The sequence below is a fragment of the Oncorhynchus keta genome, chromosome 10, assembly GCF_023373465.1.
Source record: "Oncorhynchus keta strain PuntledgeMale-10-30-2019 chromosome 10, Oket_V2, whole genome shotgun sequence".
NCBI classification, from domain to species: Eukaryota; Metazoa; Chordata; class Actinopteri; order Salmoniformes; family Salmonidae; genus Oncorhynchus; species Oncorhynchus keta.
Window position 1 is genome coordinate 83,031,045 of NC_068430.1, and position 25,985 is coordinate 83,057,029.

The 25,985-nt window shown below is 39.9% G+C and overlaps 1 protein-coding gene across 5 annotated transcripts in view; it reads right to left on the minus strand.

The window, feature by feature from the left end:
* The window catches only part of LOC118377439 (zinc finger protein 239-like), a 48,259-nt gene that overhangs the window by 12,776 nt on the left and 9,498 nt on the right, over positions 1–25,985 (minus strand). Inside the window, exons 4-5 of one of the 5 annotated variants that reach the window (XR_008146115.1) lie at positions 16,977–19,008; positions 7,191–7,507 (exon numbers count right to left, since the gene is read on the minus strand). The exons of 1 other annotated variant lie outside the window; for it this stretch is intronic. Coding sequence is in view for 1 of the 4 variants with exons in the window: in XM_052528559.1 (XP_052384519.1) it covers positions 18,266–19,008 (743 nt within the window). In the remaining 3 variants the exon portion in view is untranslated. Of the gene's footprint in view, positions 1–946; positions 1,184–7,190; positions 7,508–16,452; positions 19,009–25,985 lie in introns of those variants that run through there. 3 more of the 5 variants (XM_052528557.1, XM_052528556.1, XM_052528559.1) reach the window with 3 other exon arrangements.

Genomic DNA, 25,985 nt, shown 5'->3' on the forward strand with positions numbered 1-25,985 from the left:
CATAGTCCATCTCTAAATAGCCCACCCAATCTACCTACCTCATCCCCATACTATTTTTATTTACTATTCTGCTCTTTTGCACACCAGTATCACTACTTGCACGTCATCATCTGCTCATCCAACACTCCAGTGTTAATCTGCTAAATTATAATTACTTCGCTACTATGGCCTATTTATTGGCTTACCTCCTCACGCCATTTGCACACACTGTATATAGACTTAATTTTTCTATATTGTGTTATTGACTGTACGCTTGTTTATTCCATGTGTAAGTCTTATGTTGTTTGTGTCGCACTGCTTTGTTTTATCTTGGCGAGGTCGCAGTTGTAAATGAGAACTTGTTCTCAACTAGCTTACCTGGTTAAATAAAGGTGAAATTTAAAACAAAAAATGAATGTCTGGGAATGATGTAGAATAAGGCATTTGTGAAAATTCCTAAGCAATATATTCAGCTGGTGTTGCGTGTTGGTAAATCCATCAACTATTCTGCATCAGGCGCGCACAGACCAGACTGCTCTGAAATCGGAGTAGATTGCCAGAGCGACTTCTACGACCGCTAGAGATATGCTTACTTGACAGCAGTCGTTCAGCATAGCTAGCTAGCAAAGTGAATCACATTTCTTGCTAGCTAACCAAACGACACCTGGATCTAGTTGTAGCCACCGAAAAACAATAAGGGGTTAAAAATCGGTCACTCAACCACTCCTCCAATGACATGACATCCTCCCAGCATCTAGCTACTTGCCACATAAACAGATACGCTAGCCTATTAGCCACTGCCTTGTGATCATTGCTAGTTTGATTGTATTGACATTCCCAGCCTTAGTTACATTCATCCGTTTTTGTCCAAAATATTGAGTAATTGAAACTGAAACAGTGCATTCCGAATATAGACAGCAAACAATTTCCCAGGCCAGCTGTGATTTACAGAACATTTGCTACCTACCAGTTACAGTAGAAAAGCTAACGGTAGCTAGCTAACAGGCCAGCGCGTCTCTGTCCAACCTGAACTAGAAGTATACCTCGTGACTTTCGCTTGATGTTCCTTCGATAACGTTGTTCTGAGATCAGTTTTAAACTGTATTTTGGAGTTTGAATGTAGAAATTCCCACTATGTTGGAAGACCAATCTACTTCGGGTTAGCTGCTCATTCTTTGCGTGGATCCAATGTATGCTATGCCGTCATCACGCACAGACCAGACCAGTCGAGTATCGATAGATCAATGTTAAACTCTATGGCGAGAGCAGTTGAGGCTGATGATACTCCTCGTAATCTCACTTCAGGATACATTTTTTGGTGCATTTAGAATGTTCTCCGGCAAATGTAAATTGTGAAAAAAATGATTTTTGAAGTTCAGATGAGCTTTTTCTGTGATTGTATTAACATTACGATACTTAGTTGTCTAAGGCTTACGACGTACTTCTCAACATGAAAAAAGGCGTGCATAGGTTAAAAAAATGTAATCAAAACACTAACATATATTACTCAATTCTACTTTATAGCATACATTAATTGATAAACCCATGCGGAAAAGTTATACATTGGAATATATTTAAATAAAATTGAATTAAACATAACATTTCGATATATTATTTGTATTCTAAAGTCAACAAATTATATGGCAAAACACTCCTTTAAAACTCAGAAAGCCTTGTTTTGTTTTTTTGATCTCATGAAACATTTGATGTCGTCTTATTCGGAAATAGATTTCTAAAAATGGATGAAAGGGTGGATGGCTCACGAGGAGTTAGTATAGGGGTTACCGAACCTAAAATGAACTTTACGTTTTTTTAATGTGGTGCGGCGGTGACTTACTCTAAAAATTCGAACCGAACACTATGCTTGGCACCTGAATGACCAACATGTTGAGGGACAGCTGAGAGAGCAATCGCTCCTTTCCCCTTGTATGCTCACTGGGAAGTGTTCTTCCACTGCAAATCTACCATTCCAGTGTTTTACTTGCTATATTGTACTCATTTTGCCACCATGGCCTTTTTTTTGCCTTTACCTCCCTTCTCACCTCATTTGCTCACATCGTATATAGACTTGTTTATACTGTATTATTTATTGACTGTATGTTTGTTTATTCCATGTGTAACTCTGTGTCGTTGTATGTGTCGAACTGCTTTGCTTTATCTTGGCCAGGTCGCAATTGTAAATGAGAACTTGTTCTCAACTTGCCTACCTGGTTAAATAAAGGTGAAATAAATCAAATAAAAGTGTCTGAATACCTACATTGTACTGCTGCTGTTCCCTCATGCGAAGTGGACCCTGAATACCAACAGAATGGTCAATACAAAAAGGGGAGGTCGAGATAACCATGAATGGGATATAAGGAGACTTCATAGCAGCTGGAGCTGACGGAGACTAAGACGAGTCTGTATGAAGTCCCTGGCTCTGTTCCCCATTGTAGCTTATCAAAACTCCTGGAACACAATGGAAAGATGTGGGTGTTTGGATGAAGAAAGTGATGGAAGCAACTGATTGGGTGACCTGGGAGGGGAGAGTCAAAGCATCTCATATATATTTGGAGAGGGCATAACAGGTTTAGGGAAAGCTTTAATTGTCTGTAATCTATTTTTGGAGAGGGAATAACAGGTTTAGGGAAAGCTTTAATTGTCTGTAATCTATTTTTGGAGAGGGAATAACAGGTTTAGGGAAAGCTTTAATTGTCTGTAATCTATTTTTGGAGAGGGAATAACAGGTTTAGGGAAAGCTTTAATTGTCTGTAATCTATTTTTGGAGAGGGAATAACAGGTTTAGGGAAAGCTTTAATTGTCTGTAATCTATTTTTGGAGAGGGAATAACAGGTTTAGGGAAAGCTTTAATTGTCTGTAATCTATTTTTGGAGAGGGAATAACAGGTTTAGGGAAAGCTTTAATTGTCTGTAATCTATATTTGGAGAGGGAATAACAGGTTTAGGGAACGCTTTAATTGTCTGTAATCTATATTTGTAATCTATCAAAATGCAATTATGCTGGAGCGCCGTTAAATATTTGGGTCATGACATTACTTCTGAGGGTCGCGCCCTCTCCAAAGATAGATTAGAGGCAATTAATTAGTTCAAACGCTGCCGGACTGTGTTTATGGGAGAAAGATGGAGACGAGTGAAGTTGGCCTGGACTGTTTTTGCCAAGTTCTGATATTGTGGCAATGTCTCCTCTGACCGTACATGTGCCTCATGCTGTGCACACAATTATTACACAGGCAAAAACCTGCAAGACTATCCTGTTGACAATGTCCCATATGTTACTCTGAAACCATTTACAATTCTTAACCCTTCAACTCTTCTCACTACAGCAGATGCCGGTGAAGACCATGACTGTAGTTGATTGTAGCCATAGGTTGGACTCAAGAGACACCCCGTTAGACAATCCAGACTTCATTTCTTTGGTCGATTGCACAGGCAGCAGAACTATTTGGCTTGACTAGAGTTTGTGTATTTTGGCCAAGGACAGCTCTGTTAACATTTACACTGACAGTAGAGAGCTCTGTTAACATTTACACTGACAGTAGAGAGCTCTGTTAACATTTACACTGACAGTAGAGAGAGCTCTGTTAACATTTACACTGACAGTAGAGAGCTCTGTTAACATTTACACTGACAGTAGAGAGCTCTGTTAACATTTACACTGACAGTAGAGAGCTCTGTTAACATTTACACTGACAGTAGAGAGCTCTGTTAACATTTACACTGACAGTAGAGAGAGCTCTGTTAACATTTACACTGACAGTAGAGTTCCGTTAACATTTACACTGACAGTAGAGAGAGCTCTGTTAACATTTACACTGACAGTAGAGAGCTCTGTTAACATTTACACTGACAGTAGAGAGAGCTCTGTTAACATTTACACTGACAGTAGATAAGAGCTCTGCTAACATTTACACTGACAGTAGAGAGCTCTGTTAACATTTACACTGACAGTAGAGAGAGCTCTGTTAACATTTACACTGACAGTAGAGTTCCGTTAACATTTACACTGACAGTAGATAAGAGCTCTGTTAACATTTACACTGACAGTAGAGAGAGCTCTGTTAACATTTACACTGACAGTAGAGTTCCGTTAACATTTACACTGACAGTAGAGAGCTCTGTTAACATTTACACTGACAGTAGAGAGAGCTCTGTTAACATTTACACTGACAGTGGAGCTCTGTTAACATTTACACTGACAGTAGAGCTCTGTTAACATTTACACTGACAGTAGAGAGAGCTCTGTTAACATTTACACTGACAGTAGAGAGAGCTCTGTTAACATTTACACTGACAGTAGAGAGCTCTGTTAACATTTACACTGACAGTAGATAAGAGCTCTGCTAACATTTACACTGACAGTAGAGAGAGCTCTGTTAACATTTACACTGACAGTAGAGAGAGCTCTGTTAACATTTACACTGACAGTAGATAGAGCTCTGTTAACATTTACACTGACAGTAGAGAGCTCTGTTAACATTTACACTGAAAGTAGAGAGAGCTCTGTTAACATTTACAATGACAGTAGAGAGCTCTGTTAACATTTGCACTGAAAGTAGAGAGCTCTGTTAACATTTACACTGACAGTAGAGCTCTGTTAACATTTACACTGACAGTAGAGAGAGCTCTGTTAACATTTACACTGACAGTAGATATGCATTTGGTATAGTGCATTATTTTTGTAACATTGTGGAAGAATAGAGGGGTTTTGACCTCGTCTAGAAAACAGATTGCACACAGTAATCTTGTTTCGTCTCTTACAGTCTGTCCAGCTGCCGTCCTCTGTTTCTATAATCAAGTTGGGCACATTTTTCCTCTAACGATAACCTTTCTCTGAGGAACGCTAAGGCTGACTGCACAGCTAAAATGGCTGCTTCATCTTGTATTTCCCTCCTACAGATGGCAGCAGATATTAAACTAGAGGACTGATATTAAACAAGAGGACTGATATTAAACTAGAGGACTGATATTAAACTAGAGGACTGATATTAAACTAGAGGCTGCCATCTGGTGTTTGGGTTAAAGATAAGCTTCCTGTGGACAGATAGATAAGCTTCCTGTGGACAAATAGATAAGCTTCATGTGGACAAATAGATAAGCTTCATGTGGACAAATAGAAGCTTCATGTGGACAAATAGATAAGCTTCATGTGGACAAATAGATAAGCTTCATGTGGACAAATAGATAAGCTTCATGTGGACAAATAGATAAGCTTCCTGTGGACAAATAGATAAGCTTCATGTGGACAAATAGATAAGCTTCATGTGGACAAATAGATAAGCTTCATGTGGACAAATAGATAAGCTTCCTGTGGACAAATAGATAAGCTTCATGTGGACAAATAGATAAGCTTCCTGTGGACAAATAGATAAGCTTCCTGTGGACAAATAGATAAGCTTCATGTGGACAAATAGATAAGCCGCCAGTGAAAGTGAGTGGTACTGAACTCAAACAGGCTGTAAGGAACACAGTGGGAAAATTTGGGGCAGATATAAGATACGTTTTTGACCATTTCCAATTATTATTATTCAATTGGATAGTTTGAATATACCAGTGATTTAAATAAGAAGGTAATGTCATCTAAAACAATAATCTGTGGACAAATCAGATAAGCTCCATGTGGACAAATAGATAAGCAACCTGTGGACAAATAGATAAGTCAGCAACCTGTGGACAATATAGAGTCAGCCCCAACTTTGTGTTAGCCGAATACTGAGTGAAAGTCAGCCCCAACTTGTGGTACTGAATACTGAGCTGATAAGTCAGGCTGTTAGTACCGAATACAGCTGGGAAAATTTAGGAATCAGAGCTATAAGTCAGCACCAACTTTGTGTTAGACCGAATACTGAGCATTTCCAACCTTGTGTTATACCGAATACTGAGCTGATAAGTCAATTGTGTTAGTAGTTACTGAGCTGATAAGTCAGCCCCAACTTTGTGTTGTACCGAATACTGAGCTGATAAGTCAGCCCCAACTTTGTGTTAGTACCGAATACTGAGCTGATAAGTCAGCCCCAAATAGTCGAATACTGAGCTGATAAGTCAGCCCCAATTGTGTTAGTACCGAATACTGAGCTGATAAGTCAGCCCCAACCTTGTGTTAGTACCGAATACTGAGCTGATAAGTCAGCCCCAACTTTGTGTTAGTACCGAATACTGAGCTGATAAGTCAGCCCCAACTTTGTGTTAGTACCGAATACTGAGCTGATAAGTCAGCCCCAACTTTGTGTTAGTACCGAATACTGAGCTGATAAGTCAGCCCCAACTTTGTGTTAGTACCGAATACTGAGCTGATAAGTCAGCCCCAACTTTGTGTTAGTACCGAATACTGAGCTGATAAGTCAGCCCCAACTTTGTGTTAGTACCGAATACTGAGCTGATAAGTCAGCCCCAACTTTGTGTTAGTACCGAATACTGAGCTGATAAGTCAGCCCCAACTTTGTGTTAGTACCGAATACTGAGCTGATAAGTCAGCCCCAACTTTGTGTTAGTACCGAATACTGAGCTGATAAGTCAGCCCCAACTTTGTGTTAGTACCGAATACTGAGCTGATAAGTCAGCCCCAACTTTGTGTTAGTACCGAATACTGAGCTGATAAGTCAGCCCCAACTTTGTGTTAGTACCGAATACTGAGCTGATAAGTCAGCCCCAACTTTGTGTTAGTACCGAATACTGAGCTGATAAGTCAGCCCCAACTTTTTGAAGGCCCTATTGTATTTGTTAAACAACTGGTTTTACATTTTGACATCACAGGGAGTTAAGTACAGAACAGTTCAATGCAAACCAGATTGTGGTAATCGCTATGGAAACAACACATTCCCTGCTCCTCCGATTCCATTGAATCTGAATTTTACCCAAATTCCTCCAGGATTTTACAGCGCAATGAGCGTGGTGATTCTATCCTTGAACAGCGGAGCCAACCTTGCCACCTACTTACACATCCATAATCCCTTGCAGTCCTTATCTTATTTTACAGCTATACATACGTCAGTCAAACTCAATCAAGCCCAGATAAAGTATTTGAAATGATTTCAGTCACAATGTGCATAATGTTAATGTAATACTAGGTATGTTTAAGCAACATAAAAATAAAAAAGCTTGCTCGTCAAATAATTGTAATCAGTAATTAGGAGCCAGCTTTTGCCATGGCGTTGCATTGTTTGTGTGTGAATGTACAGCGCATTCAGTTGAGGAAAGTATTCAGACCCCTTGATTTTTCCACATTTATTACGTCACAGCCTTATTCTAAAATCGATTAAATAAAATATTTTCCTCATCAACCTACACACAATACCTCATAATGACAAAGCGAAAACATGTTTTACAAATCTTTGCAAACTTATATAAAAAATATAAAAAACAGATATACCTTATTTACATAAGTATTCAGACCCACTGCTATGAGAATCGAAATTAAGCTCAGGTGCATCCTGTTTCCATTGATCATCCTTGAGATGTTTCTACAATTTAAATGTAGTCCACCTGTGGTAAACTCAAATGATTGGACATGATTTGGAAAGGCACACACCAGTCTATATGATGTCCCACAGTTGACAGTGCATGTCAGAGCAAAACCCAAGCCATGAGGTGGAAGGAATCCTCAGAGACAGGATTGTGTTGAGGCACAGATCTGGGGAACGGTACCAAAACATTTCAGCAGCATAGACAGTCCCCAAGAACACAGTGGCCTCCATCATTCTGCAGCATAGACAGTCCCCAAGAACACAGTGGCCTCCATCATTCTGCAGAACAGTCCCCAAGACAGTGGCCTCCATCATTCTGCAGCAAAAAAGTAGAACACAGTGGCCTCCATCAGCAGCAAACAGTCCCCAAGAACACAGTGGCCTCCATCATTCTGCAGCATAGACAGTCCCCAAGAGAGTGGTCTCCATCATTCTGGCATAAAGGCAAAAGAGTGGCCTCCATCATTCTGCAGCATGATGTCCCCAAGAGCACAGTGGCCTCCATCATTCTGCAGATAGACAGAGAGATGGGGCAGAGGCACAGTGGCCTCCAGATCTGCAGTGAGCAGCACAGTGGCCTCCAGCATTCTGCAGCATAGACAGTCCCCAAGAGCACATAATGCATAGACAGTGATGTCAGAGTCCCCAAGAGCACAGTGGCCTCCATCATTCTGCAGCATAGAATGGCACAGTGGCCTCCATTATTCTGCAGCATAGACAGTCCCCAAGAACACAGTGGCCTCCATTATTCTGCAGCATAGACAGTCCCCAAGAACACAGTGGCCTCCATTATTCTGCAGCATAGACAGTCCCCAAGAACACAGTGGCCTCCATTATTCTCAAATGGAAGAAGTTTGGAACCACCAAGACACTTTCTAAAAAAAGTAGGAGACAATGGAGAAAAAGTGAGGGAGGATAGACAGAGAGATGGGGCAAAGGCAAAGAGAGAGGTAATGGAGTGATGTGAGAGAGGGAGGATAGACAGAGATGGGCAAAGGCAAAGAGAGGTAATGGAGTGATGTGAGAGAGAGGTAATGGAGCAATGTTAGAGGGCAGGGTAATGGAGTGATGTGAGAGAGAGAGAGTAATGGAGCGATGTGAGAGAGAGAGGTAATGGAGTGATGTGAGAGAGAGAGGTAATGGAGCGATGTTAGAGAGGTAATGGAGCGATGTCAGAGAGAGGTAATGGAGCTATGTCAGATAGAGAGGTAATGGAGCTATGTCAGATAGAGAGGTAATGGAGCTGATGTCAGATAGAGGTAATGGAGATGTGAGAGAGGTAATGGAGCAATGTTAGAGGGCAGGGTAATGGAGTGTTGTGTCAGAGAGAGAGAGAGAGAGAGAGAGAGAGAGTAATGGATGATGTGAGAGCTATGTCAGATAGAGAGGTAATGGAGTGATGTCAGATAGAGAGGTAATGGAGTATGTCAGATAGAGGTAATGGAGTGATGTCAGATAGAGGTAATGGAGTGATGTTAGAGAGAGGTAATGGAGTGGTGTTAGAGAGAGAGGTAATGGAGTGGTGAGAGAGAGAGGTAATGGAGTGATGTTAGAGAGAGGGTAATGGAGTGATGTTAGAGAGAGGTAATGGAGTGATGTTAGAGAGAGAGGTAATGGAGTGATGTTTAGAGAGAGGTAATGGAGTGATGTTAGAGAGAGAGGTAATGGAGTGATGTTAGAGAGAGAGGTAATGGAGTGATGTTAGGAGGAGGTAATGGAGTGGTGTTAGAGAGAGAGGTAATGGAGTGATGTTAGAGAGAGAGGTAATGGAGTGGTGTTAGAGAGAGAGGTAATGGAGTGATGTTAGAGAGAGAGGTAATGGAGTGGTGTTAGAGAGAGAGGTAATGGAGTGATGTTAGAGAGAGAGGTAATGGAGTGGTGTTAGAGAGAGAGGTAATGGAGTGATGTTAGAGAGAGAGGTAATGGAGTGGTGTTAGAGAGAGAGGTAATGGAGTGGTGTTAGAGAGAGAGGTAATGGAGTGGTGTTAGAGAGAGGTAATGGAGCGATGTTAGAGGGCAGGGGGAGTGCATTACATGTCGCTGTCCTCTATGTTTTACGATTCTAAAATGAAGACATTAAATTAAAACCTTTGCATTTTAAGCAAGCATTTCACAGTAATACCGGTTGTATTCGGCATGTGTGAAAAAGACATTTGATTGGATTTGGTATGTCACTGTCCTCTTAATGACTCTACAATGTTACACACAAAGGTGTTGATGCAACTTACAAACGTTGATATCAGAGGCCCCTGAACTCCACTGTAATGTTAGAAAACAACAACTAAACTTCACAATGGAACCAAAACAGAACGTATCCTGCTGCACTTACTTTGATGAATCACGTCTCCTTCCTCCTCCTCGTCTCCTCCTCCAGCAGTTCCTCTCAACCCTGGTGTTTTCCTGCAGTCGACCAGCCGCACAGACACCCTCTTCAGACCCAGCAGTAAGGCATTACCAGGAGAGGACAGAGAGGGGGACCCATTCACTCTCTTCTCCCTCTGCTCTGGTGTGTGTCTTTCTGGAGCTGATTCCGCCTCCAGCCCTTTGCTAGGCAACCAATCCCTGTCCTCATCCCATTCTTCATCATCATCCTCAAAGGATTGGCTGGGACTCATGGGTTCCCCCTCCAGCCTTTTGCTAGATAACCAATCCATGTCCTTCTGGTTCTCGTCTTCATCACAGTCTACAGCGTCGTCATCAATGGATTGGCTGGGACTCAAAGGTGCACCGATACCCTCCTCCTGTATCTTCCTGATGTCCTCTTTCAGATGGAGTAACCAAGACATTCCCTGCTCCTCCGATTCCATTGAATCTGCATTTTCCCAAAGTTCCTCCAGGATTTTACGGCACAATGAGTGATGGTGATTCTTTCCTTGAACATCAGAGCCATCCTTGCCACCTATTCCACTGCGTTCACACAGGCAGCGTAAATTGTCGTTGGTTAAAGTGTATAAACTCTGTTCCATTTCATCCATCAACGTTTCCCTCTCTCCACTCATATTGTCCTGCTCACGTGGCAACAACAGCAATGAAGTCAATGTCAAGACTGATATAGTTCAGTTAGATGACCTGTAATGAAAATAAAATGAAAGATTAGAACACATTAGTGCTGACCCCATTCAGTCAACTGGTCCATTGTTTAGCTGTTGGCAACAGAGATTTCTTTAGTTGAGCAGTAGCAAAAAAATAAAATAATCATGGTGTACAATACACCTTTCTGATTGGCTCCTGTCTGAGTGGACTGATCCATTGAGGAGGCCGTGGGGATGGTCCAGTCCATCAGTCTAAGATATGTGCTACTGTAATTGTATATTGTCAGAACAACACTAATAAAAAATATATATATTTTAAAACAAATGCGGTCGCTCTCCGCGGTTCTGAATCACATCAGTGCGATGTTGAATTGGCGCCTTTTCCTAGACCATGTTGCTATGTGCATAATAGCAAAGTTAACCAGCATTTTGGTGTTGAGAACAATGCGGTGCAGTTAGGAGACGAGAAAACAGCCCGTTTCCTTAATGGTCTAAGGAAAGTGAGGAAACCCCATCTTCATTAGGTCTATAATCAACAGCCTCACTGTTAAATGTGCCTTTATACATCATCCATATACTGAACCAATCAAAACGTTTGGACACACCTCCTCATTCAACTGTTTTTCTTTATTTTTACTATTTTCTCCACTGTAGAATAATAGTAAAGACATCAAAACTATGGAATAACACATATGGAATCATGTAGTAACCCCCCAAAAAGTGTTAAACAAATCAAAATAGATGTAATATTTGAGATTCTTCAAAGTAGCCACCAATTACCTCATGAAACTGGTTGAGAGACTGGCAATAGTGTGCAAAGCTGTCATCAAGGCAGTCACCTGGAAAGCATTTAAATTAACATGTGTGCCTTGTTAAAAGTTAATTTGTGGAATTTCTTTCCTTCTTAATGCGTTTGAGCCAATCCGTTCTGCTGTGACAAGGTAGGGGTGGGTATACAGATTTGGTAAAAGACCAAGTCTATATAATGGCAAGAACAGCTCAAATAAGCAAAGATAAATGACAGTCCATCATTACTTTAAGACACGAAGGTCAGTCAATCTCGGAAAATGTCAAGAACTTTGAAAGTTTCTTCAAGTGCAGTCGCAAAAACCATGAAGCGCTATGATGAAACTGGCTCTCATGAGGACCACCACAGGGAAGGAAGACCCAGAGTTAGCACTGCTGCTGAGGATAAGTTCATTATAGTTACCAGCCTCAGAAATTGCAGCCCAAATACATGCTTCACAGAGTTCAAGTAACAGACACATCTCAACATCAACTGTTCAGAGGAGACCGTGTGAATCAGGTCTTCATGGTCGAATTGCTGCAAAGAAACCACTATTAAAGGACACAAATAATAAGAAGAGACTTTCTTGGGCCAAGAAACACGAGCAATGAACATTAGACCGGTGGAAATCTGTCCTTTGGTCTGATGAGTCCAAATTTGAAATATTTTTTTTGTAGTTGCAACCGCTGTGTCTTTGCTGCTATTTACTCTGTTCCAGCTGACTGTGCAATCCACTGTCTCATCAGCCCAGCCAGGCAGTTTATAAACTTGATCCACTACAAAAAGCATCTAGACATTATCTCACATTTCTTTTAGACTAACATCTAGTTTTCAACAGCAGAGATTTGTATAAACCCTGCTGTCTGTCTCTCTGATATTTGCAACATTGTTTCAATATGTTCCAATGTGTAGGGAGTCTGGAGGAGACAGTAGCTTTTCTCAGCCAGTCGAAATCATGAATCAGCTGATATCATTTTTATGGATATATACAAAGAAAAGTCCATTTAAAAAAAAGGTACAACAAAGCCAGTTTTTGGAGGATGTATTGGCATGATTTGCCAGCCCTCGATGACACCTGTGCCAATATATCCTCCAAACACCTGCTTCTCTGGCATTATCACTTAATTAGTTATACAAGTCTTTGGATATACTCTGGTCATTATTTAAACGTTCTAGCCAGCCAGCTAGCAAGCAAGTAACGAACCTGGCTGACATTTCCTCAATGTGTTTTTAAACGGATGGTTTTACTGGTGTTAAAATAGAGAAAGTATGTTATTTGGAGCACAGGGCTGATGATGTCATGCAGGGGCTGTCGTTTTGTGTTTACGACAAGTTTGATGTCGGACGACAATAGAATGTTCATGATGTTGCTACGGCAATGGTCTACACAGACATGTCGATAGACCGTCTGTAAAACCAGCCTTTATGCTTTTGGCAGATTTCATAACATAGCGTTCAACAATGTAATGTCGACATGAAAATGAAAGTTATTCGGTTCATGGTAAAAGTTTAAATAGAGAATGTTCCATTCTTCTAAAGTTACTTGGATAGTTATCTACGTTAGAAAATGTGTCGTAAGTGCTGAGAATAGAGACATTCTACTCCTACTCTTATGGGTAAAAATCTAATCGATGCATGAAGCCTCTTCAGTCGAGTTCCACCTAGTGGACAGATATTTAGTAGATGAGCTGTCCTGACCAGTTAAGAGTTACCAGCAGGTGTCATGGTAATAGAAACAGGCAGTGGGTCAGTGGTTCATGCACCACAGGCAATTGGTTTGGAGTTGTTCAAATAATGTTTTGATATTTCTATATGATCAATCCAGAAATAATACATGCAACAGTATTTCTCTTCTTTATACAATGATTTCACAAGACCTATGACCACTAGGCTAATTAAACACACTAGGCTAATTAAACATGTCTAAATATTAAACATTCACCTAGGCTAATTAAACATGTTTCTCATGTTTTTATAACCACTAGGCTAATTAAACATGTTTCTCTTTATTTAATTAACCACTAGGCTAACATGTTTCTCTTTTAAACATGTTTCTCTTTATAACCACTAGGCTAATTAAACATGTTTCTCTTTATAACCACTAGGCTAATTAAACATGTTTCTCTTTATAAAACCACTAGGCTAATTAAACATGTTTCTCTTTATAACCACTAGGCTAATTAAACATGTTTCTCTTTATAACCACTAGGCTAATTAAACATGCTAGGCTAATTAAACATGTTTCTCTTTATAACCACTAGGCTAATTAAACATGTTTCTTTATCTTTATAACCACTAGGCTAATTAAACATGTTTCTCTTTATAACCACTAGGCTAATTAAACATGTTTCTCTTTATAACCACTAGGCTAATTAAACATGTTTCTCTTTTAAACTATGCTAATTCTCTTTATAACCACTAGGCTAATTAAACATGTTTCTCTTTATAACCACTAGGCTAATTAAACATGTTTCTCTTTATAACCACTAGGCTAATTAAACATGTTTCTCTTTAACCATGCTAATTAAACATGTTTCTCTTTATAACCACTAGGCTAATTAAACATGTTTCTCTTTATAACCACTAGGCTAATTAAACATGTTTCTCTTTATAACCACTAGGCTAATTAAACATGTTTCTCTTTATTCTAATTAAACATGTTTCTTTATAACCACTAGGCTAATTAAACATGTTTCTCTTTATAACCACTAGGCTAATTAAACATGTTTCTCTTTATAACCACTAGGCTAATTAAACATGTTTCTCTTTATAACATGTTTCTCTTTATAACCAGGCTAGGCTAATTAAACATGTTTCTCTTTATAACCACTAGGCTAATTAAACATGTTTCTCTTTATAACCACTAGGCTAATTAAACATGTTTCTCTTTATAACCACTAGGCTAATTAAACATGTTTCTCTAATTTATAACCACTAGGCTAATTAAACATGTTTCTCTTTATAACCACTAGGCTAATTAAACATGTTTCTCTTTATAACCACTAGGCTAATTAAACATGTTTCTCTTTATAACCACTAGGCTAATTAAACATGTTTCTCTTTATAACCACTAGGCTAATTAAACATGTTTCTCTTTATAACCACTAGGCTAATTAAACATGTTTCTCTTTATAACCACTAGGCTAATTAAACATGTTTCTCTTTATAACCACAGGCTAATTAAACATGCACTAGGCTAATTAAACATGTTTCTCTTTATAACCACTAGGCTAATTAAACATGTTTCTCTTTATAACCACTAGGCTAATTAAACATGTTTCTCTTTATAACCACTAGGCTAATTAAACATGTTTCTCTTTATAACCACTAGGCTAATTAAACATGTTTCTCTTTATAACCACTTAATTAAAACCACTAGGCTAATTAAACATGTTTCTCTTTATAACCACTAGGCTAATTAAACATGTTTCTCTTTATAACCACTAGGCTAATTAAACATGTTTCTCTTTATAACCACTAGGCTAATTAAACATGTTTCTCTTTAACCATGTAATTAAACATGTTTCTCTTTATAACCACTAGGCTATTAAACACCACTAGGCTAATTAAACATGTTTCTCTTTATAACCACTAGGCTAATTAAACATGTTTGACCACTAGGCTTTAAACATAACCACTAGGCTAATTAAACATGTTTCTCTTTATAACCACTAGGCTAATTAAACAATTAAATTAAACATGTTTCTCTTTTAACCACTCTAATTAAACATGTTTCTCTTTAACCACTAGGCTAATTAAACATGTTTCTCTTTATAACCACTAGGCTAATTAAACATGTTTCTCTTTATAACCACTAGGCTAATTAAACATGTTTCTCTTTATAACCACTAGGCTAATTAAACATGTTTCTCTTTATAACCACTAGGCTAATTAAACATGTTTCTCTTTATAACCACTAGGCTAATTAAACATGTTTCTCTTTATAACCACTAGGCTAATTAAACATGTTTCTCTTTATAACCACTAGGCTAATTAAACATGTTTCTCTTTATAACCACTAGGCTAATTAAACATGTTTCTCTTTATAACCACTAGGCTAATTAAACATGTTTCTCTTTATAACCACTAGGCTAATTAAACATGGCTAGGCTAATTAAACATGTTTCTCTTTATAACCACTAGGCTAATTAAACATGTTTCTCTAACCACTTATAACCACTAGGCTAATTAAACATGTTTCTCTTTATAACCACTAGGCTAATTAAACATGTTTCTCTTTATAACCACTAGGCTAATTAAACATGTTTCTCTTTATAACCACTAGGCTAATTAAACATGTTTCTCTTTATAACCACTAGGCTAATTAAACATGTTTCTCTTTATAACCACTAGGCTAATTAAACATGTTTCTCTTTATAACCACTAGGCTAATTAAAATGTTTCTCTTTAAACATGTTTCTCTTTATAACCACTAGGCTAATTAAACATGTTTCTCTTTATAACCACTAGGCTAATTAAACATGTTTCTCTTTATAACCACTAGGCTAATTAAACATGTTTCTCTTTATAACCACTAGGCTAATTAAACATGTTTCTCTTTATAACCACTAGGCTAATTAAACATGTTTCTCTTTATAACCACTAGGCTAATTAAACATGTTTCTCTTTAGATTATTGAATGACCTTCATCATGTTATTTATTCCAAGTAATCCCTTTGGAGCACAATCACATTATTAAAAAAAAAAAAAATTATGCCTACAAATTGGGCGATTTAAGGCATCTAGGGTTTATGTTAAAGACGCAATATGCAGAAATTTACGAGTTGATTTTACTCTGGGCTCAGTTTGTCTGGGCAGTGTTCTAACGTCATCCTAAAACGTCCTCTGAGCTGGGAGATGTAATAGTCTTAACAGGTTTTAACAGGATTCCTAGGACCTTTTCTGAGATGTCTTGTGGACACAGACCCTGATCTCATAATGGTGTTTGTTGCCAAGCCGGTCAATTATGTGCGTATCTAACTAATCTTGACAGACTATTTTATTTCCCCTCTTCATTAAACATTTTTTTTATATTCTAATATGAAAATGTACTAAAGAGTATGAATTACGACGAGGGTCACATTTGAATTCAATTGTCTTATTCCTCCAGAAATCCATTCACTTTCCATCTGCACAAATCAATTCTTTCTAAATCAAACTTCCACTGTCGCAATTTAACCAGCCAGACAGCCAGCTCCTCTTGGGAACGTTTTATTCAGGCATATTGACGTCCATTTCACCAGGATCGTGGGTTAACTTGTCAGTAACATAATGTGGTACAATAATATTATTACTTGACTCAGTAACAAGGTATCATAACTAATTACACTTTGTAATTGAGTAACAATAACTATAGGTAGCAATGCGATACTTCCAGAATATATGGTGCATTCAGAAAGTATTCAGACCCTTTCCCTTTATACAGATTCTGTTACGTTACAGCCTTATTCTAAAATGGATTAAATGTCATGTTTTCCCTCACCAATCTACTACACACAATACCCCACAATGACAAAGCAAACAGTGTTTATACATTTTTGCAAAATCTGAAAAAAAAAAGTAATTGAAATACCTTATTCAGACCCTTTGCTATGAGACTTGAAATTGAGCACAGGTAAATTCTGTTTCCATTGATCATCCTTGAGATGTTTCTACAACTTGATTGGAGTCCACCTGTGGTAAACTCAAATGATTGGACATGATTTGAAAAGGCACACACCTGTCTATATGATGTCCCACAGTTGATAGTGCATGTCAGAGCAAAAACCAAACCATGAGGTTTTAGGAATTGTACATAGAGCTCAGAGACAGGATTGTGTCGAGGCACAGATCTGGGGAAGGGTACCAAAAACATGCCTGCAGCATTGAACGCCCCCAAGAACACAGTGGCCTCCATCATTCTTAAATAGAAGAAGTTTGGAACCACCAAGACTCTTCCTAGAGCTGGCTGCCCCAGGCAAACTGAGGGGGAGAGGGGCTTTGGTCAGGGAGGTGACCAAGAACCCAATGATCACTCTGACAGAGCTCCAATGTTCTGTGCAGAACCATCCAGAAGGACAACTATCTCTGCAGCACTAGACCAGTATGTTAGTGGCCAGACAGAAGCCACTCCTCAGTTAAAGCTACATGACAGCCCACTTGGAGTTTGCCAAAAGGCACCTAAAGGACTCTCAGACCATGAAAAACAAGGTTATCTGGTCTGATGAAACCAAGCGTCACATCTGGAGGAAACCTGGCACCATTTCTACGGTGAAGCATGGTGGTGGCAGCATCAAGATGTGGGGATGTTTTTCAGCAGCAGAGACTGTGAGACAGGCCTTTTTGCTTTGTCATTATGGGGTATTGTGTATAGATTGAGGGGGTGGGGCAATTTAATACATTTTAGAACAAGGCTGTAACGTAACAAAATGTGGAAAAAGTCGGGTAAGACAGGTAACTAACTACAATAGAAACCTTACTCACCAGAGCTCTCACATTATGAAAACCACCAAAAAAGATCAGGACAAAGACACACATATATATATATATCTATATACACACAAACACACACAACAACCTGCCAAATAAATTCTATACAATGTTTAGATTCAAACAGTGGAACAGGACAATGGGCACCCTCTGCTCTATATAGGTTTGACCTTTGACCAGGTAGTGCACCATACAGGAAACAGGGTGTCATTTGGGACACAGAATGGAGAGAGAAGTGTTGAGGGCGGAGCTTCACGGGGGAGCATCCCTTACCCTCGCTCTCTCAGGACTTTTACCATGTCTTTTATTTTTTGTTCTTCATCCGTTTCATTGTAGTTCATGATTATATCCAAATAAAATATACTTCAGTAAGCTCATGAGTGTGTCCCGTGTGTGTTTGGATATGTGTGTTCTCCTAAGTGTTGTTTTTGGGTATGTGTGTTTTCTGGTGTCTTCCGAGGTGCCCGGATAGAATAAACCTCTTGCCGCAGACAGGGCAAGGGAAGGGTCTCTCTCCCGTGTGAATGCGCCGGTGTATCTTTAAATAGTTAGAATGGGCGAAGTTGGCCCCGCAGTCAGCACAGCTGTAAGGCCTTTCCCCGAGTGAGACCGTTCATGAGCCCGCATATTCCCCCTCTGCGCAAAACCCTTCCCGCACACGGAGCAGCAGTGTGGTTTCTCTCCGGTATGGGTCAAGTGGTGGACTTTCAGGTCCCCAGAGCTGAAGAAGCTTTTCCCACAGTCAGAGCAGAGGTATGGTCTCTCTCCCGTGTGGCTTAGCCAGTGAGTCTTTAGGCCTCCTGACCGAGCAAAAGTCTTCCCACATTCGGTGCAGCAGTACGGTTTCTCACCCGTGTGTGTGCGTTGGTGCCGTTGCAGCTTGGACTGGTTGAAGAAGCCTATCCCGCAATCGGCGCAGGTGTACGGTCTCTCTTCATTGTGCGTCAGCTCGTGGCTCTTCCTGTGCCCCGGCTCAGCGAAGCACTTCCCGCACTTGCAGCAAGAGTACGGTTTCTCTCCAGTATGTCCTCGCTCATGCCGAGCCAGCTTTGACGGTTTAGCGAAGATCTTGCCACAGTAAGAACAAGTGTAGTCGGGGGCCAGCTTCTTGATTCTGGTGTGGGTATTCTCATGTCTCTCTAGGTGTGATGGTCTGTCAAATGTCTTCCCACAGTCAGGACATGGATGAAGCTTCTTCGCAGCCTTCTTCTTCTGGTGTTGTGGTTGCCCTGTTGCCACGGTCACTTCAGGAAGATAGTCTGGGTCCAACTTTATCCTGTCTCCTATACAGATAGAATAACACAGACAAATAGATTAATACTTCATTTTTATTGAAGACCGTTCAGCAAGAGGAGACAGACAAGCACCTGGGCAGAACACTGACAAAGGATTGTCGCGGGTGGGGATTAAACCCTGGTCTCCATTGGGGAGAATTTTGAGAGGGGATTAAACCCTGGTCTCCAGTGGGGAGAGAACAGTGAAAGAGGGGATTAAACCCTGGTCTCCAGTGGGGAGAACAGTGAAAGGGGATTAAACCCTGGTCTCCAGTGGGGAGAACAGTGAAAGGGGATTAAACCCTGGTCTCCAGTGGGGAGAACAGTGAAAGGGGATTAAACCCTGGTCTCCAGTGGGGAGAACAGTGAAAGGGGATTAAACCCTGGTCTCCAGTGAGGAGTCATACATGTGAGGTCCCGGGAGTTTTGACACTCAATCACGGCTATGCACAAATTATTACTTTATTGTTCCTAGAGGGGGTAATGTTGTACGGTGTACAGAAACTTCTGTACTATATGAAAAATGGTTCGGTACTAGAATTTTTGGACCTTTCGCTACTTCTGCCATGTGTCTCGCGTGTGTACTGATTGAGAGGGTTGAGTCTAGTAATTTGTCTGAATCTTCTCACGGAGAGAGAATGCCAACAGCATGGCTTCTTCTAACAAAAACATCAAACAGGTATCTCCACGCCCACAACTTGTTGACAAAACTGCCACCGGACTCAAACTATGGGAATACTTTGTTTACAGAACAGATGAGGACCAGCCCAACAAAACATCTAAGCAAAAGGTGTTACAAAACAGCGCAGTGCAAGGGAGGTTTAGTTCCAAAATGACCCAGGGTTGAATTGGGCTGGGTCCCACCTATGATCCAAATGAGAGCCCGTTGGAGCTGAGACCCTTGGGTACCAGGGGACAACTGGCCACCTGGGGTAACTGGCCCCCGCCCCCTGTAATTCACATTAAGACATTAAGATGTCACCAGATTATTTTCCCACTGCTCTTACTCAACAAAAAATGCCCTCTGTCATCACAACTTTTAGATATTTAAACAAAAACGATTTTGTGGTAAGTTGTTATAATTTTTTTTACATTTAAAAAAAAGTTGTAGATATATTCCAATGTTAGATCTATAATTGTAAAAAAAAAAAAATAAATACAAGTAGGAAAGGCTTGAGATACAGTGTCCTCCACTAATATTGGCACCCTTGGTAAATATGAGAAAAACGGTCTGTGAAAATGTTTTTATTGTTTATCCTCTTTGTCTTTCAATCAAAATACTCACAAAAATATAACCTTTTAATGTAAAATAATTGAAAGAAAAAATACAATTCTTATCATCAAACAAATATTCTCAAATATGTGTGCCACAATTATTGCCACCATTTCAATCAATACTTTGTGCAACCTCCCTGTGCAAAGATAACAGCTCTGAGTCTTCTCCTCGAATGCATAATAAGGTTTAAGAACACATGGCAAGGGATCTGAGACCATTCCTCCATTTAGAATCTCTCCAGATCCTTCAGAGTCGAGGTCCACTCTCGTGGACTCTCCCTCTTTAGCTCATCCCACAGGTTTTTTTAATGGGGTTTAGGTCAGGAGACTGGGATGGCCATGGTAAGACCTTGATTCTGTTGTCAGTGAACAATGTGTTGATTTTGAGTTGAGCTTTGGATCACTGTCCTGCTGGAAGATCCAACCAAGGCCCAGTTTAAGCTTCCTAGCAGAGGTAGTTGGGTTTTGATCTAATATCCGCTTGTACATGGAGTCCATGATATCATGTATCCTAACAAGTTGTCCTGGGCCTTTGGAAGAAAAACAGCCCACAACATACTTCACAGTGGGGATGAGGTACTTTTCTGAATGGACATCTTTCTGTCTACGCCAAAACCCACATCTGATGTTTGTTTCCAAAAAGCTCTATTTTGGTCTCATCTGACCATAGAACTCAGTCCCATTGAAAGTTCCAGTAACTTTGGCAAATTGTAGGTGCTTGAGTTTGTTGTTTGATGACAGCAAAGGCTTTTTTTTATGGCAACTCTCCCAAACAACTTGTGGTTATGTAGGTGGTGTCTGATTGGAGACTTTCTGACCCCAAGACCCAACTAACGTCTACATTTCTCCAGCTGTGATCCTTGGACATTTTTGGGCCACTCAAACCATCCACCTCACTGTGTGTGGGGTCAATATAGAAACACGTCCTCTTCCAGGCCGATTTGTTAACATCTCCAGTTGCTTTAAACTGATTAATTATCGCCCTGATAGTGGAAATTGTCATTTTCAACCGTTGAGCTATTTTCTTACACCCATTTCCTGATTTGTTCAGCATGACAACCTTTTGTCGCACATCATTACTGTATTCTCTGATCTTTCACATAGTGGTGGATGACTATGGGAACTTGGCCTGTGTGTCACCTCATATTTATACCCCAGTGAAACAGGAAGTCGTGGCTTACCACTTAAGTGTTCCTAATCACCCAGGTGAACTTAAATGTAGCATATGGATGGGAATATATATATATATAGGTTTTACTCATAAGAATCTCTAGGGGTGCCAATAATTGTGGCACACGTTTCAGAGCAAAATATTAATTTCACATTTGAATTTTTATTATTTTACTTCAATTAAAGGTTGGATTTTTGTGAATATTTTGAATGAAAGTCCAAGAGGATAAACAGCAAATAAATGTTTCTCAAAGCCCCTTTTGCTCATATTTACCCAGAGTGCCAATATTAGTGGAGGGCACTGTAAATAATCCACTTGTTTAAGAGAGAAAAATGTAGATAATAACAAAAAACTGTTGCGTTAAATAGCAAATGTGTCTACTCTGGTATGTGCGCTCTAGCCAACAGCTAGATACAGTGCGGATAAACTGTGTGAGTAGGGTAGTCTACAATAATAAATGATTATGGATAAGAGCTAGAATATTTGAATTTGTCAAACGGCAGTCAAGTATTCACCAGTATAAGACCCTCTATATTTATTGGAAAGGAGCATCAAGCTCATCACCGTGCACTTTCACCACCCTGTTCCTACCTTACCTAGCCTAATAAAGTGCATGGTTTCCCGAGTCATAGTGAGAGGATCACACACCATATCATCACGTGACTCCAAGTTTACAATCGATATGATGGTTATTATATAAATATTTGCGCATAAAAGGCGTTTCCACTACCATTTCTCGCATAATTAACTTTACCGGCACAAAAAGATCCCACCATGTCGAACGAACAAATGATCTGTCTGCATTAGTAAAAATGTACCAAAACATCCAGTTTCCATCAGAGCGGTCGTGACTGACTTTCATACCGTATGAATATGACTTTACGCTCATTAAACATGTGTATTTGAAACGTGGTTAGTGTAGAACATTATTAATGCAGTCACGGGAAAACACGTTTCAAAGCAGTTTTGATGGCCACTGTTAAGAGGAGAATCACTGAGCTTTCTAGTGTTACTAGGCTACAATTGCTCAAGGCCAAGAAATGAGTAGGCCATAAAATGGACCATTTTTAGAACGATGGTTTTTAGCAGTTATATGGTTTGTGCACGTTAGCGCTCGCCAATGGAGTTGAATCCATAGATAAGACCGGGGCTAAATGTAACAAGGGTCAGGTGTAACAGGTAGGTCTATATTATATTCACCTTCCTTGGTTGGCTGAGTGCCAGTGGATGTTTTTGGGGGTACATTCAAGTCATCAATATTTATTTATTTTTATTTTACCTTTATTTAACTAGGCAAGTCAGTTTAGAACAAATTTTTATTTACATAAACAGCCTACCAAAAGGCCTCCTGCGGGGACCTAGGCTGGGAGTAAATATATATATATAGGACAAAACACACATCATGACGCCAGAACACTACATAAAGAGAGACCTAAGACAACAACACAGCATGGCAGCAACACAACATGACAACAACACAACGTGGTAGCAGCACAAAACATGGTACAAAAATGATTGGGCACAGACAATACATCAAATGTAGCAACAAGACCCCTTGACTTTTTCCACATTTTGTTATGTTACAGCCTTATCCTAAAATTGATTAAATAAATAAAAACCTCAGCAATCTACACACAATGCCCCATAGTGACAAAGCGAAAACAGAGTTTTACACATTTTTGCAAATGTATTAAAAATAAAAAACAGATACATTATTTACATCAGTATTCAGACCCTTTGCTATGAGACTCGAAATTGAGCTCAGGTGCATCCTGTTTCCATTGATCAACCTTAAGATGTTTCTACAACTTGATTGGAGTCCACCTGTGGTAAATTCGATTGATTGGAAATGATTTGGAAATGCACACACCGGTCTAAAAATGTCCCACAGTTGACAGTGCATGTCAGAGCAAAAACCAAACCATGAGGTCAACGGAATTGTCCGTAGAGCTCCGAGACAGGATTGTGTCGAGGCACAGATCTGGGGAAAGGTACCAAAAAATGTCTGCAGAAATAAAGGTCCCCAAGAACACAGTGGCCTCCATCATTCTTAAATGGAAGAAGTTTGGACTCACCAAGACTCTTCCTAGAGCTGGCCGCCTGGCCAAACTGAGCAATTGGGGGAGAGGGGCCACTCTGACAGAGTTCTATAGTTCCTCTGTGGAGATGGGTTAACCTTCCAGAAGGAAAACCATCTCTGCAGCACTCCACCAATCAGTCCTTTATGGTAGTGGCCAGACGGAAGCCACTCCTCAGTAAAAGGCACATGACAGGTCGCTTGGAGTTTGCCAAAAGGCACATAAAGACTCTCAGACAAGATTCTCTGTTCTGATGAAACCTAGATTGAACTCTTTGGCCTGAATGCCAAGCATCACGTCTGGAGGAAACGTGGCACCATCCCTACGGTGAAGCATGGTAGTGGCAGCATCATGCTATGGGGATGTATTTCAGTGGCAGAGATTGAGAGACTAGTCAGGATAGATGTAAAGATGAACAACGCTAAGTACAGAGAGATCCTTAAATTCTTTAGGATAGGGGGCAGCATTTTCACTTTTGGATGAATAGCATCTCCTACTCAGTCCCAGATGCTAATATATGCATTAGATAAAAAACACTCTGACGTTTCTAAAACTGTTTGAATGATGTCTGTGAGTATAACAGATCTCATATGGCAGGCAATAACCTGAGAAAAAATCCAAACAGGAAGTGGGAAATCTGAGGTTTGTAGTTTTTGATCTCAGCCCCTATCGAATACACAGTGGGATATGGGTTATTTTGCACTTCCTAAGGCTTCCACTAGATGTCAACCGTCTTTAGAACGTTGTTTCAGGTTTCTACAGTGAAGGGGGGCCGGATGAGAGTTGTTTGACTAAGGGGTCTGGCAGCAACCTCGTTCTCAATCACGAGAGGTATCTCTCATTCCATTGCTTTTCTACAGACAATGGAATTCTCCGGTTGGAACATTATTGAACATTTATGATAAAAACATCCTAAAGATTGACTCTATACTTAGTTTGACAAGTTTCTTCGACCTGTAATATAACTTTTTGAACTTTTCGTCCGACTGGACCTGAACGCATGTTTGGATTTGTTTACCAAACGCTCTAACAAAAGGAGCAATTTGGACATAAATGATGGACATTATCGAACAAAACAAACATTTATTGTGGAACTGCGATTCCTGGGAGTGCATTCTGATGAAGATCATCAAAGGTAAGTGAATATTTATAATGCTATTTTTGACTAATGTTGACTGCGCAACATGGCGGATATTTCTTTTGGCTGGTTTGGTTTCTGAGCGCGGTACTTTTTCCGTAAAGTTCTTTTGAAATCTGACACAGCGGTTGCATTAAGGAGAAGTGTATCTATCTAAAGTTCCATGCATAACACTTGAATTTTCATCAACATTTATAATGAGTATTTCTGTGAATTCATGTGGCTCTCTGCACAATCACTGCATGTTTTAGAACTACTGAACGTAACGCGCCAATGTAAAATTAGATTGTTTGATATAAATATGCACTTTATTGAACAAAACCTACACAATAATGTAACATGAAATCCTATGAGTGTCATCTGATAAAGATCATCAAAGATCATCAAAGGTTAGTGATTAATTGTATTTCTATTTGTGCTTTTTGTGACTCCTCTCTTTGGCTGGAAAAATGGCTGGGTTTTTCTGTGGCTTGGTGGTGACCTAACAATCATTTGTGGAGCTTTCGCTTTAAAGCATTTTTGAAATCAGACACTGTGGCTGGATTAACGAGAATTTTTTATCTTTAAAATGGTGTAAAATACTTGTATGTTTGAGAAATTAGATTTATGAGATTTCTGTTGATTTGTATTTGTCGCCCTGCAATTTCATTGGCTGTTGGCGAGGGGTTCCGCTAGCGGAACGGGGTTCCCCAGTCCTAGACAGGTTAATGAAAACCTGCTCCAGAGTGCTCAGGACCTCAAACTGGGGCGAAGTTTCACCTTCCAACAGGACAACGACCCTAAGCACACAGCCAAGACAACAGAGGAGTGGCTTCGGGACAAGTCTCTAAATGTCCTTGAATTGCCCAGAGTCCGGACTTGAAAACCGATCGAACAACTCTGGAGAGACCTGAAAATAGCTGTGCAGCAATGCTCCCCATCCAACCTGAGAGCTTGAGAAGATCTGCAGAGAAGAATGGGAGAAACTGCTCAAATACAGGGGTGCTTATCGCGTGCTCCAACAAAGTACTGGGTAAAGGGTTTGAATAATTATGTAAATGTGATATTATTTTAATTTCTAAAACATTTTAACTGTTTTTGCTTTGTCATTATGAGGTATTGTGTGTTGATTGATGAGGGGAAAAACAGTTTAATACATTTTAGAATAAGGCTGTAACCTAACAAAATTTGGAAAAAGTCAAGGGGTCTGAATACTTTCTGAAGGCATTGTATGTGCTTTTGTCAGTATTATATTGTTAAGGCTAGTATATTATATCACCCACCAATGCACTCATAACTTAGCTATGACAGCTATATATTTCAACTAGCTACGTAGCTAGCTCGT